Source organism: Dipodomys merriami, unplaced genomic scaffold (genome assembly GCF_024711535.1).
Source record: "Dipodomys merriami isolate MVZ:Mamm:240054 unplaced genomic scaffold, mDipMer1.0.p SCAF_122, whole genome shotgun sequence".
NCBI classification, from domain to species: Eukaryota; Metazoa; Chordata; class Mammalia; order Rodentia; family Heteromyidae; genus Dipodomys; species Dipodomys merriami.
In genome coordinates, this window is record NW_027202516.1 from 1,596,700 (window position 1) to 1,610,408 (window position 13,709).

The 13,709-nt window shown below is 55.9% G+C and overlaps 1 protein-coding gene across 5 annotated transcripts in view; it reads left to right on the top strand.

Moving 5' to 3' along the window:
- The first annotated feature begins 4,973 nt into the window (after window positions 1–4,973).
- Hmgcll1 (3-hydroxy-3-methylglutaryl-CoA lyase like 1) overlaps window positions 4,974–13,709 on the top strand; it is a 61,367-nt gene continuing 52,631 nt past the window's right edge. For 3 of the 5 annotated variants that reach the window (XM_070017264.1, XM_070017266.1, XM_070017265.1), the window contains exon 1: window positions 4,974–5,288. In XM_070017264.1, the coding sequence (XP_069873365.1) occupies window positions 5,160–5,288 (129 nt within the window). In that variant the 5' untranslated portion in view covers window positions 4,974–5,159. Of the gene's footprint in view, window positions 5,289–5,486; window positions 5,552–9,349; window positions 9,377–13,709 lie in introns of those variants that run through there. The other 2 variants (XM_070017268.1, XM_070017269.1) reach the window with 2 other exon arrangements.

Genomic DNA, 13,709 nt, shown 5'->3' on the forward strand with positions numbered 1-13,709 from the left:
AAATCATACTTGTAGTCAGTTTTGTTTTGTGTTGAAATATGAACTCCGCTGGAAGCAGCCGAGAGCAGGCTGGGGCAGGGCCAGAACATTCGCTGGCTTGTGTTGTTGTTGCTGCTCCTGCTAGTGCTGGGGATTTAGTCCAAGGCCTGGGCAGCACTCTCAGACAGAGACTCTCCCAGCCCTGAGAAGATCAGGAAGATAAAATGTGAATAAATCCTGATAAAACAATTTACATTGTTTTCCTTTGAACTACTGATGCTCAATAAAAGGTAAGATACTGACTGCTAAGTGGAAGACGGTAAGCTCCTCTCTCCATCCGAGGTCTCTCAAATTCCGGCTTGCCTTTGTTGGGAATGAGGCTCTGGGAGCCGCGGGCTGTGTCTCTCCCCCAGGGAAGTGGTTGTAGAAGGCTTTCAACAATGCCTAATGGCCTAGAACTTAACAAAGTCACCGAGGAAACCAGCTGATCTGAAGAGCTCTGCAGGAAGTCTTAGCTCTGGTTAGTTGAGAAAACAACAGTGTAAGGATTCTATTTTTGAGAAGGAAATTGCAAGGCTGAAACCATTTTCAAAGACTTCAAAAAAGGGGGAAAAACCTGATGAATTCTAACTTATTTTAAGATTGTGTTAAGCGTTCTTGGGAATCTCCGTGAACAGCTATGACTTGGTGACAGGGACATTTTCCTCCAGGGAGAATGGACTAACAGGTAAAAATGTGTTTGTGCAATATGGATGGGGAGAGGTGGGAGGAGAGGAAGGGAGGATGGGGTCTCGGAGACCCCCGTTTTCTTCCTCCATCGTTCTCCTACGACCCAGCGATGGATTACAGCACCTCCATTCATGAACCTTCAAACGCATGGATACAAAACCAACACAAATATCAAACAGGACTTTCATTTGTGAATGTACTGGCAATTTGAGGCTTTCGGAGCTTAAGATACTGAACAATGCCAGTTATGAATGCTCTCTTGATCGATATGACTTGCTTTTCTATTCAACACAACTGGAGCCTGTTGTGGCAGTTCACACCTAAAGTCATAGCTGTTCACTGGGCAGAAATCAGGTTGTGGGAGACTCTGGTTTGAGATCAGCCCAGACAACAAGCTCTGGAGACCCCCATCCCAATCACCGAATAAGAAGCTGGTGATAGTGCACATCTGTCACCCCAGCTGTGCTAGAAACATAAATAGAATCTGCGTTGTCTGCTCTCCACGTCCAGGACAGCCTGCACACAAATATGAGGCCTTACTCAAAGACAGACTAAAGCAAAAGGAGCTAGTGGTTCAAGTGGTAGCATTCCTGCCCGGCAAATCAAGGTCCTGAATTCAACCCCTGAAAAAACAAACGCAACCAAACTACTGGATGTAGAGCTAAAGAACGTATCATCCAAAGATAAAATTTAGTGCAGTTGAGTCACACTTACTGTAACTCACCATGATAGATCAATGGATTGATGGATTGGAAAAAAAAAAGTCCAACTAGAGTTTGAGGTTTTGCATACACTGGCAAGGTACGTGTCCTGTGGTCTTCCAAGATCAGAGGCAAAGTTCACCGCTGTGACAATTCTGAGCTGGCCTGGAAGCGAGGCCGGTGCGTGGTTCTGAGTTTGTGTATCTGCTGGCCCTGCGGCCTCGCTCAGAGTGGGACGCTTTTGTAGGAGAATAGAATTTGTTTCTTGTCTTCCAAAGCCTGGTCTTTATCAGAACAACGCTATTGTTCACGGAACTCTGATTTTACTGACAGAATGCCAAAAACTTGCATGCTTCCCATCCATTCAGACAGGCCAGAGGTAACACGTGTGAAGCATTGTCTCCAGTGGGGTTGGGAGAGATGGGGGAAGGCCGGAAGGCCGGAAGGCCGAAGGGATGGCACTGACAGCGTACCCATGAACTGATACGCTGAACTGAGCTATGCGAAGACAATAGATAGAGATTCTAAAAACCCAGATGCTGAGAGATAAAAGATGGTCTCCGTCGTTTTTCACGTGTAGTGTGTGATGCATGCCACTCTTCTGGTGTTTTCCCACGTTCTCTGTCTCGTCTTAGAGGTCTCCTCCCTGTCTAGGAGGTGTGGTGACCGACGGCCCGCGGTGACCAAGGCACTTGCTGCTGCTTGCATGTAGGGCTGGTTTGTTTTTCCATGAGGAGGGCAAGCGAGCATCCACACTGTGACTCTGCCTGTCCGGGACTGGGGGATCTGTCTGCCTGGGGGAATCTGTCTGTCTGGGGGATGTCTGGGGGGATGTGTCCGTCTGGAGGGATCTGTCTGTCTGGGGATGTCTGGGGGAATGTGTCTGTCTGGAGGATCTGTCTGTCTGGGGATGTGTCCGTCTGGGGGATCTGTCTGTCTGGGGATGTATCTGTCTGGGGGATGTGTCTGTCTGGAGGGATGTGTTAGTCTGGGGGATGTGTCTGTCTGGGGATCTGTCCGTCTGGGGGATGTGTCTATCTGGGGATCTGTCCATCTGGGGATATGTCTGTCTGAGGGATGTGTTCATCTGGGGGGGAATCTGTCCATCTGGGGGATATGTCCGTCTGGGGATCTGTCTGGGGATCTGTCCGTCTGCTCATGTCTGCAGTTTCTGTCTTGGAGGTTCATAGTTTCCATTGTCAAGGTCTTCCACGCCTAGCTTGGGTTATCCCTCGATATGTATTTTCCTGAGGCATGTGACTATCTTCTGGATTTCCCCCTGGGCATGTGCCTGCCCTCCCCCGTGGGTGTGCGCTGGGATCTCGCGTTCCTGGAAGATCTGGCCGGCTCCTGTGCGGGGCAGTGGTGCAGCCCGGGCAGGCATGGCTGCTGGAGGCCTGGGGCCTGTGCCCGGGGACAAGCGGTCAGAGAGGATGGGGATGGGCGGTCAGCGTGGGGAGGGGGACGGGCGGTCAGCGCGGGGGAGGTCACTGCGGGGGGATGGGCGGTCAGCGCAGGGGGAGGTCAGCGCGGGGGGGATGGGGACGGGCAGTCAGCGTGGGGGGAGGTCAGCGCGGAGGGGATGGGGACGGGCGGTCAGCGCAGGGGGGGACGGGGACGGGCGGTCAGCGCGGGGGGGACGGGGACGGGCGGTCAGCGCGGGGGGGACGGGGACGGGTGGTCAGCGCGGGGGGGAGGTCAGCGCGGGGGGGAGGTCAGCGCGGGGGGGGGACGGGGGCGGGCGGTCAGCGCGGGGTGGAGGTCAGCGCGGGGGGGATGGGGACGGGCAGTCAGCGTGGGGGGGGAACGGGGACGGGCAGTCAGTGAGGGGGGGGACGGGGACGGGGACGGGCGGTCAGTGAGAGGGGGGACGGGGACGGGGACGGGCGGTCAGCGCGGGGGCGGTCAGCGCGGGGGGGACGGGGACGGGCGGTCAGCGCGGGGGGGATGGGGACGGGGACGGGCGGTCAGCGCGGGGGGGCGGTCAGCGCGGGGGGGACGGGGACGGGCGGTCAGCGCGGGGGGGATGGGGACGGGCGGTCAGCGCGGGGGGCGGTCAGCGCGGGGGGGACGGGGACGGGCGGTCAGCGCGGGGGGGACGGGGACGGGCGGTCAGCGCGGGGGGGACGGGGACGGGCGGTCAGCGCGGGGGGGATGGGGACGGGGACGGGCGGTCAGCGCGGGGGGGACGGGGACGGGCGGTCAGCGCGGGGGGGATGGGGACGGGCGGTCAGCGCGGGGGGCGGTCAGCGCGGGGGGGACGGGGACGGGCGGTCAGCGCGGGGGGGGACGGGGACGGGCGGTCAGCGCGGGGGGGATGGGGACGGGCGGTCAGCGCGGGGGGCGGTCAGCGCGGGGGGGACGGGGACGGGCGGTCAGCGCGGGGGGGACGGGGACGGGCGGTCAGCGCGGGGGGGACGGGGACGGGCGGTCAGCGCGGGGGGGATGGGGACGGGCGGTCAGCGCGGGGGGGACGGGGACGGGCGGTCAGCGCGGGGGGGACGGGGACGGGCGGTCAGCGCGGGGGGGATGGGGACGGGCGGTCAGCGCGGGGGGCGGTCAGCGGTTGTGCCAGGTTCGCGGACGCCATCAGCCCCGCGCGGCGCCTCTGCGGGGCCTCGCCAGGGCCGGCCGGACCCCCCCCCAATCCCCGCCCCGGTCAGCCCGGCCTCCCCACCCTCCTCATCTCCTCCACGGCCCGCAGCACCGCCGGCCTCGAGCCCCGCACCGCATTGCCCCGCCCCGCATCGCCCCGCATCGCCCCGCCCCGCCCCGCAAGCACCGCATCGCACCGCCCCGCATCGCACCTCCACCACGAGCACCCCAGGCCCCGCCCCGCCCCGCCCCTCCACCACGAGCCCCGCCCCGCCCCGCCCCGCCCCGCCCCTCCACCACGAGCACCCCCCCCCCGGCCCCGCCCCGCACCTCCACCACGAGCACCCCCCCCCCCCCGGCCCCGCCCCGCACCTCCACCACGAGCACCCCCCCCCCCCGGCCCCGCCCCGCACCTCCACCACGAGCACCGCCCCGCGAGCACCGCCCCGCCCCGCCCCGCGAGCACCGCCCGCCCCGCCCCGCGAGCACCGCCCCGCGAGCACCGCCCCGCCCCGCCCCGCGAGCACCGCCCGCCCCGCCCCGCGAGCACCGCCCGCCCCGCCCCGCGAGCACCGCCCGCCCCGCCCCGCGAGCACCGCCCCGCCCCGCCCCTCCACCACGAGCACCGCCCCGCGAGCACCGCCCCGCCCCGCCCCGCGAGCACCGCCCCGCCCCGCCCCGCCCCGCCCCGCCCCGCCCCGCGAGCACCGCCCCGCCCCGCCCCGCCCCGCGAGCACCGCCCCGCCCCGCCCCGCGAGCACCGCCCCGCCCCGCCCCGCGAGCACCGCACTGCACCGCCCCGCCCCGCCCCGCGAGCACCGCACTGCACCGCCCCGCCCCGCGAGCACCGCACTGCACCGCCCCGCCCCGCGAGCACCGCACTGCACCGCCCCGCCCCGCGAGCACTGCACTGCACCGCCCCGCCCCGCCCCGCGTAGCACCGCCCGGCACAGCGCTCACGCACCGACCGCGGGCCGCCCTTCCCGGCCCGCCAGCCTCGCCCGGCCGGGCGCGCGCGCTCCTTCCCGGACCGGCTCAGCGCGGGCGGGTGCGGATCGCTCCGGGAGCCCGCGGCCCCGCGCCCCCCGCACCCCGGCCGGCCCCGCGCTCCCGCCGGCACGGGCGCCCGCAGCCTCCGCAGCCCCCGCGGCCGCCATGGGGAACGCGCCCGCGGCCGAGCGGCCCGGGCCCCACGCGGAGCCGGCGCCCGAGCGGCCCGAGCCGGTGCGGCGCTGCCTCTGCGGCCCGCGGCCCCGCCAGCGGCTCCCGGGCGACCACTCCGCGGTACGCGCAGGCCGCCGCCCGCCCCCCGCCCGCCCCCCCCACCTCGGGCGCCCCCACCTGCCCTTCCCCAGGCCCAGGCTGCGTCGGGCGGGCGCTCCGCGTCTCCCTCTGCCGGCCGCGCGGGAAGGCGGGGGGCGGGGGACCCGGAGGCCCCGGGACCGTCCCGCTGCCGGCCCCGCCCGGCGCCCAGGCCGGGGCAGGCGGCCCAGCCGGGGCTGGGCATCCTCGGGGCCGCCCAGGGCGGGGCCGCCCACTGCCTGAAGGTCGGTGCTGTGGATCCGTTTGCTTGCAAGCTTGTGGTCAAGGTCAAAGTCAGGGTCAAGGTCAAGGTCAGGATCATGGTCTGGGTCAGAGTCACCGCCTCGCGCACTCCGCGCTGGGTGCTGGCAGGTGCGGGCGCCCGAGAAGGGCGCGGGGGCTCCCGCAGCCTAAGGCCTGTCTTCTTGTGGTAAATGCAGGGGTGAGGCCTGAGGCGTGTCTGCTCGTGGTAAATGCAGGGGTGAGGCCTGAGGCGTGTCTGCTCGTGGTAAATACAGGGGTGAGGCCTGAGGCGTGTCTGCTCGTGGTAAATGCAGGGGTGAGGCGCGTCTGCTCGTGGTAAATGCAGGCGTGAGGCCTGAGGCAAGTCTTGTGGTAAATGCAGGGGTGAGGCCTGAGGCGTGTCTTCTCGTGGTAAATGCAGGGGTGAGGCCTGAGGCGTGTCTTGTGGTAAATGCAGGGGTGAGACCTGAGGTGTGTCTTGTGGTAAATGCAGGGGTGAGGCGTGAGGTTTGACTTGTGGTAAATGCAGGGGTGAGGCGTGTCTTCTCGTGGTAAATGCAGGGGTGAGGCATGTCTTCTTGTGGTAAATGCAGGCCTGAGGCGTGTTTTGTAAATGCAGGGGTGAGGCCTGAGGCATGTCTTGTGGTAAATGCAGGCCTGAGGCATGTCTTCTCGTGGTAAATGCAGGGGTGAGGCGTGTCTTCTCGTGGTAAATGCAGGCCTGAGGCGTCTTCTTGTGGTAAATGCAGGGGTGAGGTGTGTCTTCTCGTGGTAAATGCAGGGGTGAGGTGCGTCTTCTCGTGGTAAATGCAGGGGTGAGGCGCGTCTTCTCGTGGTAAATGCAGGGGTGAGGCGTGTCTTCTCGTGGTAAATGCAGGGGTGAGGCGTGTCTTGTGGTAAATGCAGGCCTGAGGCGTGTCTTCTCGTGGTAAATGCAGGGGTGAGGTGTGTCTTCTCGTGGTAAATGCAGGGGTGAGGCGTGTCTTCTCGTGGTAAATGCAGGGGTGAGGTGTGTCTTCTCGTGGTAAATGCAGGGGTGAGGCTGTCTTCTCGTGGTAAATGCAGGCCTGAGGCGTGTCTTCTCGTGGTAAATGCAGGGGTGAGGCTGTCTTCTCGTGGTAAATGCAGGGGTGAGGCGTGTCTTCTCGTGGTAAATGCAGGGGTGAGGCGCGTCTTCAGACCCACTCCACATCCTCTCGCCAGCCAGCCACTCTCACTTGCTACATTCTTAACTCAGGGCGTGGTGCACAGCGCTGCAACCCTGGCCCCTGGTAGGAATCCAGGCTCTGAAAGACTCTTTCTCATCAGTCCTAGAAGATGGCCGAGAAGCAGCCAGGGTGCCCGCCACACCGGGAAAATAGGTGAAGAAATGGTAGGGAGCACAGACAAGAAATTGCTTTATTATTGAGTAAGGAGAAGAACAAATCATGTCACTTGCAAGAACCCAGGTGTAACTGGAGGTCGTGCTCAGTGAAATGAGCCAGACTCAGGGAAACCAGTGCTGTATGCCCTGCTCTCTGATGTGAGATTCGCAGGGGTGGGGGTGGCAGGGTCAGGAGAGTGCAAGGAGAAGTCACAGGGAGGAGGGACAGAGGAGGGTGGCAGGCTCCATTGTATGCATGCGTGAACACAGGTGGCTCAGGCTGAAGCCCCGGCTACTCAGGAGGCTGAGGTCTGAGGATCACCGTTCCAAGTCTGCTGGGGCAGGAAAGTCCATGAGACCCTTATCTCCAAGAAACCAACAGAAAACTGAAAGTAGTACTATGGTGGCTCAAAGTGGTAGAGTGCTACCCTTGAACAAAAGCGCTCAGGCCCTAAGTTCAAGCCCCACAACTGATTATTTAAAAAGGCCAAACTGAAGCCTTTTATTTAGGACATGCTAAGAAGTGAGTGTGCGCATTGACACACACACGTGTCCCAGACCAGCTTATCAAAACCTGTTGTCAACAGTAGTAGATGGTAAAATTACCTTTGGTATTCTTTTTTTTTTTGTCCCTGAACTCTTCAGCTCAAGGCAAGCACTTGAGCCACAGCACCATTTCTGGTTTTCTGGTGGTTTATTGGAGATAACAGTCCCATGGTCGTTCCTGCCTGGGCTGGCTTTGAACCGCAATCTTCAGATCTCAGCCTCCTGAGTAGCTAGGATGACGGGCGTGAGCCACTGGCGCCCCACCTATTTGGCATTCTTACGTGTCTGTATGCCTGTTTAATTTTCCTGAATTTGATTTTGAGTTTCCTGCTGCACATTTTCTCCTGAGGTTGCCAGCGTCTGTCTCCAGTTTGTTCTGTCGTCAGAAACTTCTAGCTGTTGCTCCCTGAAACTAGTCTCTGCGACTCTGGTTCTTAGGTGGGAAGCATATTTTTCTATCACCCCAACATTCTGGTTTATACATTCTGTGAGTTTGGGGGACTGTGATAAAGGGTAGATTGGGAGGTAAGCCTCTCTTTATCTTCTTCAGAATCAAGAACAACGGAAGTGATGAGCATCCGGGATCAGAACGGCACGATGTGGCCCCTCCCCCACTGCGCCGTGGTGGATGATTTCGCTTGTTTTTGAGAAACAGTTCTGCCTTCCCCAATGCTATGGTCTCTGCCCTCCAGATGTCCAGCTTCAGAAAAGCTTACTCATTCCTCAAATATGGAGAAAATGTCCTTCTTCTCTCTAGCTCTTTCCTCTTCACCGTCATTTTTATGAATCATTTTAATTTTGTTCCAGTGGTGTTGGCTTATAATTGGTTATGGTTATCACTACCCTACCTGCATTGGAAGCAACATGGACCCCTGGCTCTTAGCCGCTTGGCATTGACCCCAGCCGGCCGTGGGGTCCACCAAGCCTTTTCCACCTCAAGCCCCACTGGCTCTCCCTGTCCCTCCTGGTCGACGTGGCCTTCATCTGCCTGCCTCCTCACGACTTCTGCTCCCCACACCCCGTCTCCACACTCCATGTCGGTGATGAATTCCACACCCATGTCTCACTTCCTCGAGCTGCGTTTCCAGCCCGCACATCCATCCCTCCACTCCCGCAGCCCGCGGTGGACGTGGTGCCTTTCCTAAAGTGCGGCCACCTTTACCCTTCCCAACCAGGGCCCCGTCCAGAATTTCCAATCACGATTCATTTCGTTCCACCAGCCACAACCCCAAAGCTCCATTTCCTTCCTTTTCTCCACCCCAAGTTCTGCCGAGTCCAGTGCTTTTAATGTTGTCGGTGCTTTCCAGCCTCGCAGCCGCCATGGCTTTTACGGCGTCATTATCGCTCACACGGGTGGCTGGGCTGTGGCGATCTCCCGCGCCCCCCCTCCATGTCTGTGCAGTTAGAAATGTTCTCACGGTGAGTGGAATCGTGTCATTCCCCAGTTTCGCAGCTGCCTGCAAATTCCCAGTGCTCTGAGAAATGGGACCATAAAATGTCTTCTCTTGCTTTGTGAAGCCGCAGACGGTCTTTTTCCACCGCAGCACTCGGCACTGTCATGTTAGAGGCGGCCGCGGCCTCCTGGGCTCTGGGACACGTCCCCGCGGCCTCTGGAGCTCTGGGACACGTCCCCTCTGAAGGCCTGCTCGGCGCTCGCCCCTGCCAGGATGACCGCTGACTTCTGTTCAGACCTCGTCTCTCAGTGTGAATTTTACTTTCTCACAGAAATTTCCCCAGACTCGCAGGGCCAGCACTTTATGGTAAAACCCGCACGGCACGGCGAGCTACTTGTTCTGTACGGTCCAGATCACAAACTTCCTTGTGATCATTGGATATCTGGGTGTCTGCCGGCTGTGATGGACAGTAAGAACAGGGACACACGTGCCCCGCGGAGCCTCGGCAGCCAGCGGAATGTCTGGTTAGTGTCCCAGAGCCGATGGACATTTGTTGCACGAATGAATGAATGAGCGAATGGTAACCCCTGTGGGCCGTGCACCTCACATGCTCGCAGAATCATCCTTAGAGTTTCTCTGCGGTCTCGAGCAGTGGTCGGCATGTGGCAGTACGGTGGAGATGGGGCTCAGTGCGTGCTCAGTCACGAGGCTGAGGTGCAGCCCTGCAGCCTGGGCCTGGCCGGCCGCAGGTGGACATGGCTCCTGCTGTGCTTCTGCCTGGCACGGAGCCTCTCGGCTTTGATGGGCGTGGACTCTGGACACTGGGCAGGGAGAGACAGCAGGAGCTTTCGTTCTCATCGAGCCTGGTAGACAGTCCGGAGGGGGAGCGGGCTGCAGGATAGGAAATCACTGGCTTGCCGTGGGAAGCAACAGAAGCCCTGCATTTTGAAGAATGCCGTGCTAGGAAATAGAAGGTGACAAACCGTTGTTATTTCCCCTCCCCCCAGCCTGGCTGAGCCCTGTGAGTCTGGGTTTATGATTTAATGCAGGCAGTAGCAAGGGAACTTGAAATGCTGGCTTCCACCATAGATACCATCGTATCATCCCTGATCAACTAGAGCTATTTCAGATCCGATAGGCCACTGGTAAATTGAATTTATTTCTCATAAATTATTTGGCTATGTGTGTGTATTTACACACATGTTGAATTTCAGCAATTTTATACCAAATGTATTATGAGTTGATGTAAAAGAAACCCCTAACTATCACAGGAGCATTAATTCAGCTCTGTGGATCAGGGATAAATTTGTTCATTATGTGGTTTGAGCTGTTCCTTCGTACCTTGTATGTTTTCTGCATTGTCGCTGTTAAAGTAGGGTTGATGAAGTTGGCGTTATTGGTTATGCTTGAGTTTGATTGGATGTGAAGACTCTTGGGAGGCTCGACACCTGGTGCATCTGCAGTCTCAGTCATGGGGCCGGCAGAAGTAGGGGGAATCGCAGTCCACAGCCCGGCCGGGGAAAACGCCCGGGAAGGGAAGGATTCCTTTTGGGCGTGGCTCAAGTGGTCAGGTGCTTTCCTAGCCATAGACAGGTGCTGATTTTGAGCCCCAGTATCACAACAGAGAAAAGGAAAAAGTACCTACTTGGTGTTTAATTGTTGCTTAAGCAGCAGCTAAACCTCATCATCCATTAATTTCCTATTGCAACGTTAAAATTTCCAAGGATCACAATTCTAACATGAACAAAAATGTTTACTTGATTTCTGAAAGTGAAGTTTTAGATCATGTGATATTCACCTCCGATTTGGTTCACCCAGAGTGAAGTATTTAGTGCTAAAGACTCTGGAATTTAACCTAAATGCCTCACATTTCTGCTTAAATTCAGTGAAATGCTAGTGTGAACTGTATGCTGTTAGTTTGTAACTAGGTGGTCTTCGTGTATGTATTAAACATCTTAGGTGATGGGGTGAATTTTCAGGAAGGAACTGAGCTTTGGCTTACTGCTGTTGTTCTGTTTGTATCATGCGCTCTTTGTTACACATTTCCCACTTGTCTTCATTTTTGGTTGGTTTCTTTTGAAAGAGTATATTTTATCATTCATTCTCCCCAATTACCATGCTAGTTATATGCTATTTTTACAGTACTCTTGGTTGCTGTTTATAAAATGTCAACCCATTACCTTTATTTATTCAAATATAAATTAGTGCAAATGTATCTGATTCAAATGAAAACGTAACATTTCAGCTCCTCTCACTACCTCCCACTTTTTATTTTATATTGACATATATATTTATTCTCTTTGTGTCTTTACAGAATGCATTTATTCAATCTGTATTTACCTACATTTGTATACATATTTCTTTACCTCTTCGTTTACTTCATCTCCATTGTTACAACTGAGTTATTTCCTTCAATTCTTTCTTCACTAAAAACAAACAAATAAATGGTGTTGGCGATTATTTCCTTCAGCTTTCCTTTCTTTTGAAATTATATACACATGCCTGCAAGCTCATATCTGTATATCATGAGCTATACATGTATATATATATATATATATATATCTGTAAATGAATAGTAAATCTAAAAAATCCATAATCATAATCGATATCAAGAATTAAAATGCATGACAGTGGTACAAAAATGAAGTTTTCCCAATGGGAAGTTGAAAAGCAGTATCAGTTGTCTCTTTGTGTGTGTGTTGGGAGGGGGGGTTGTGGGGCTTGAACCCTGGGCCTGGGTGCTGTTCCTGAGCTCTTCAGCTCAAGGCACAGCGCCATTTCTGGATTCTCTGGTGGTTAATTGGAGATAAGAGTCTCATGGACTTTCCCTGCCCAGGCTGGCTTTGGACTGTGATCCTCAGATCTCAGCCTCCTGAGTAGCTGGATGACAGGCGTGAGCCACCGGTGCTGATTATGAGATATATTGTGTCCTCTGCCTTTGGTTTCTAGACGTACACTCTGGAATGTCTGGGTATAGCTTTCTGCCGATTTGTCTAGCTAATGGCGTTGCATCTATACCTCAGTGTTGTTGGCTGTTTATTTATTTTTACTATTTTGAGCATTTTTATTGTCACTATGAAGGTGGTGTACAGAGGGGTCCGGTTGCATCAGTCAGGTAAAGAGAACATTGCCTTTTGGACGTCACCCCTTTCCTGCTCTCTCCGTTTTCCCCTTCTGTCCCCACTTACAAGTTGTACAATTCATTTCCAACATAGCGTCTGGTGAGTACCACTGCTGCTTTTGTTTACCCTTTGCTCCCATGATGTTTTTTATTTTTTAATTTCTATTGGAAAGGTAATATACAGAAGAGTTACCGCTACGTAAGTCAGGTAATGAGTTCATATCTCTGAACTGTGCACCTTCATTCTCTCCCAGTTTTCCCCCTCCCTTCCCTTCCCTCCAAGTTGTATAGTTTATTTCCAACACAGTGTCTAGTGAGTATCACCGCGGAATTGGTTCGCCACCACCCCCGTCCACCATCTCTGTGTAGTTACACCAAGGCGTCGTCATTTCACAAGGCAGTTTGTGAACATGATGTACCTCGATCTTTCCTCCTCTCCCCTCTCCCCTCACTCTCACTCTTCTTACATTTGTAGGGTATGATTGAGTTTGACTGCATTCTCCCCAACCATTTCTCTTCATTTGTCTCCCCCTTCTCCCTTGACCCCACCCTATGCCTTCCAAGTACCCGTTTTCTGGAGTTTTAGTTTGTGGAACTTTGACTTAGCCTTTCTAAGGAACTACACTGTGTGTGGTCTCCCCTGTATCTGCCGTGTCACTTAATGTATTTGTATACGTTTGCCTTCTGCCCAATCATTTACTTATATGTTCATAAACAAATTCTAGCTTCTACGTATGAGGGAAAACATATAACCTTTGTCTCTTTAGGCCAAGATTTCACATCATTTTTTCCAGGTCCTTCCATTTCTTTTCATGTGGTGCAATATCTTCCTGATGGGTGTAGCACTCCGCTGTGACCTGTAGCCCCTTTCTTCATTGGTCCCCCGAGGGGCGTCTGGGCCGACGCCACGCCGGGGCAGTGGTGACAGTGCTGCAGAGAACGTGTTTGTGCAGCTGGCTTCTCCCTTCTTCTACTCTGATTATTTTCTTCTCAGTTACATTCCGGCTGACTAATTCTCTATTCAGCTTTGTGTACTGTACTTCCCATCTAATTGACTAGCTTCTCATTTTTAATATGTACTCACACATATACACATTACTCTGTGTGTGTGTGTGTGTGTGTGTGTGTGTGTGTGTGTGTGTGTGTGTGTGTGTGTGTGTGTGTGTGTGTGTGAAGTCAGGTTCTTGCTGTGCATCCTAGATTGGCCTTGAATCCAGATCCTACTGCCTGAGCTCCCAAGTGCTGACATTGCAGGTATCCACAGCCACACTCAAGTAGTTGTTATTTCCTTGAGTTAAAGCAGTTTTATGTGATTTTCAGAACTAGTTTGTGTTCTGGTTCTGACCTGCTGTGTTAGCAGCTTCTTACAAACTCATCAGCATTACCATTTATAGCCTCAGTCAGTCTGCTTTATGTGTATCTTCCCTCTGGTATGCCTACTAAATTTACTTTGTATTTTAGACATCAGGTATGAAGCAGCTGAGGTCGGATATGAACACAAGAAGTTCTAGAAATTTCAGAGCCAATGCCAATACTTGCAAATCTGCAGCTCCTGAGGCATTTGCTGAATATGATGGAAATCCTGGTCCAGGAGTGTGGAATTGGAACCCAACTGTGTTTTTCCATCTTCCCATTTTGGTAAACAGTGTGTTGCTAGATGCTGACCCCTCCCCGCCCCCCGTATCCTGGGCCAGCGTCTGCAGCTCTCCCATGTGTTTCCAGAGCCCTTGGCTCCA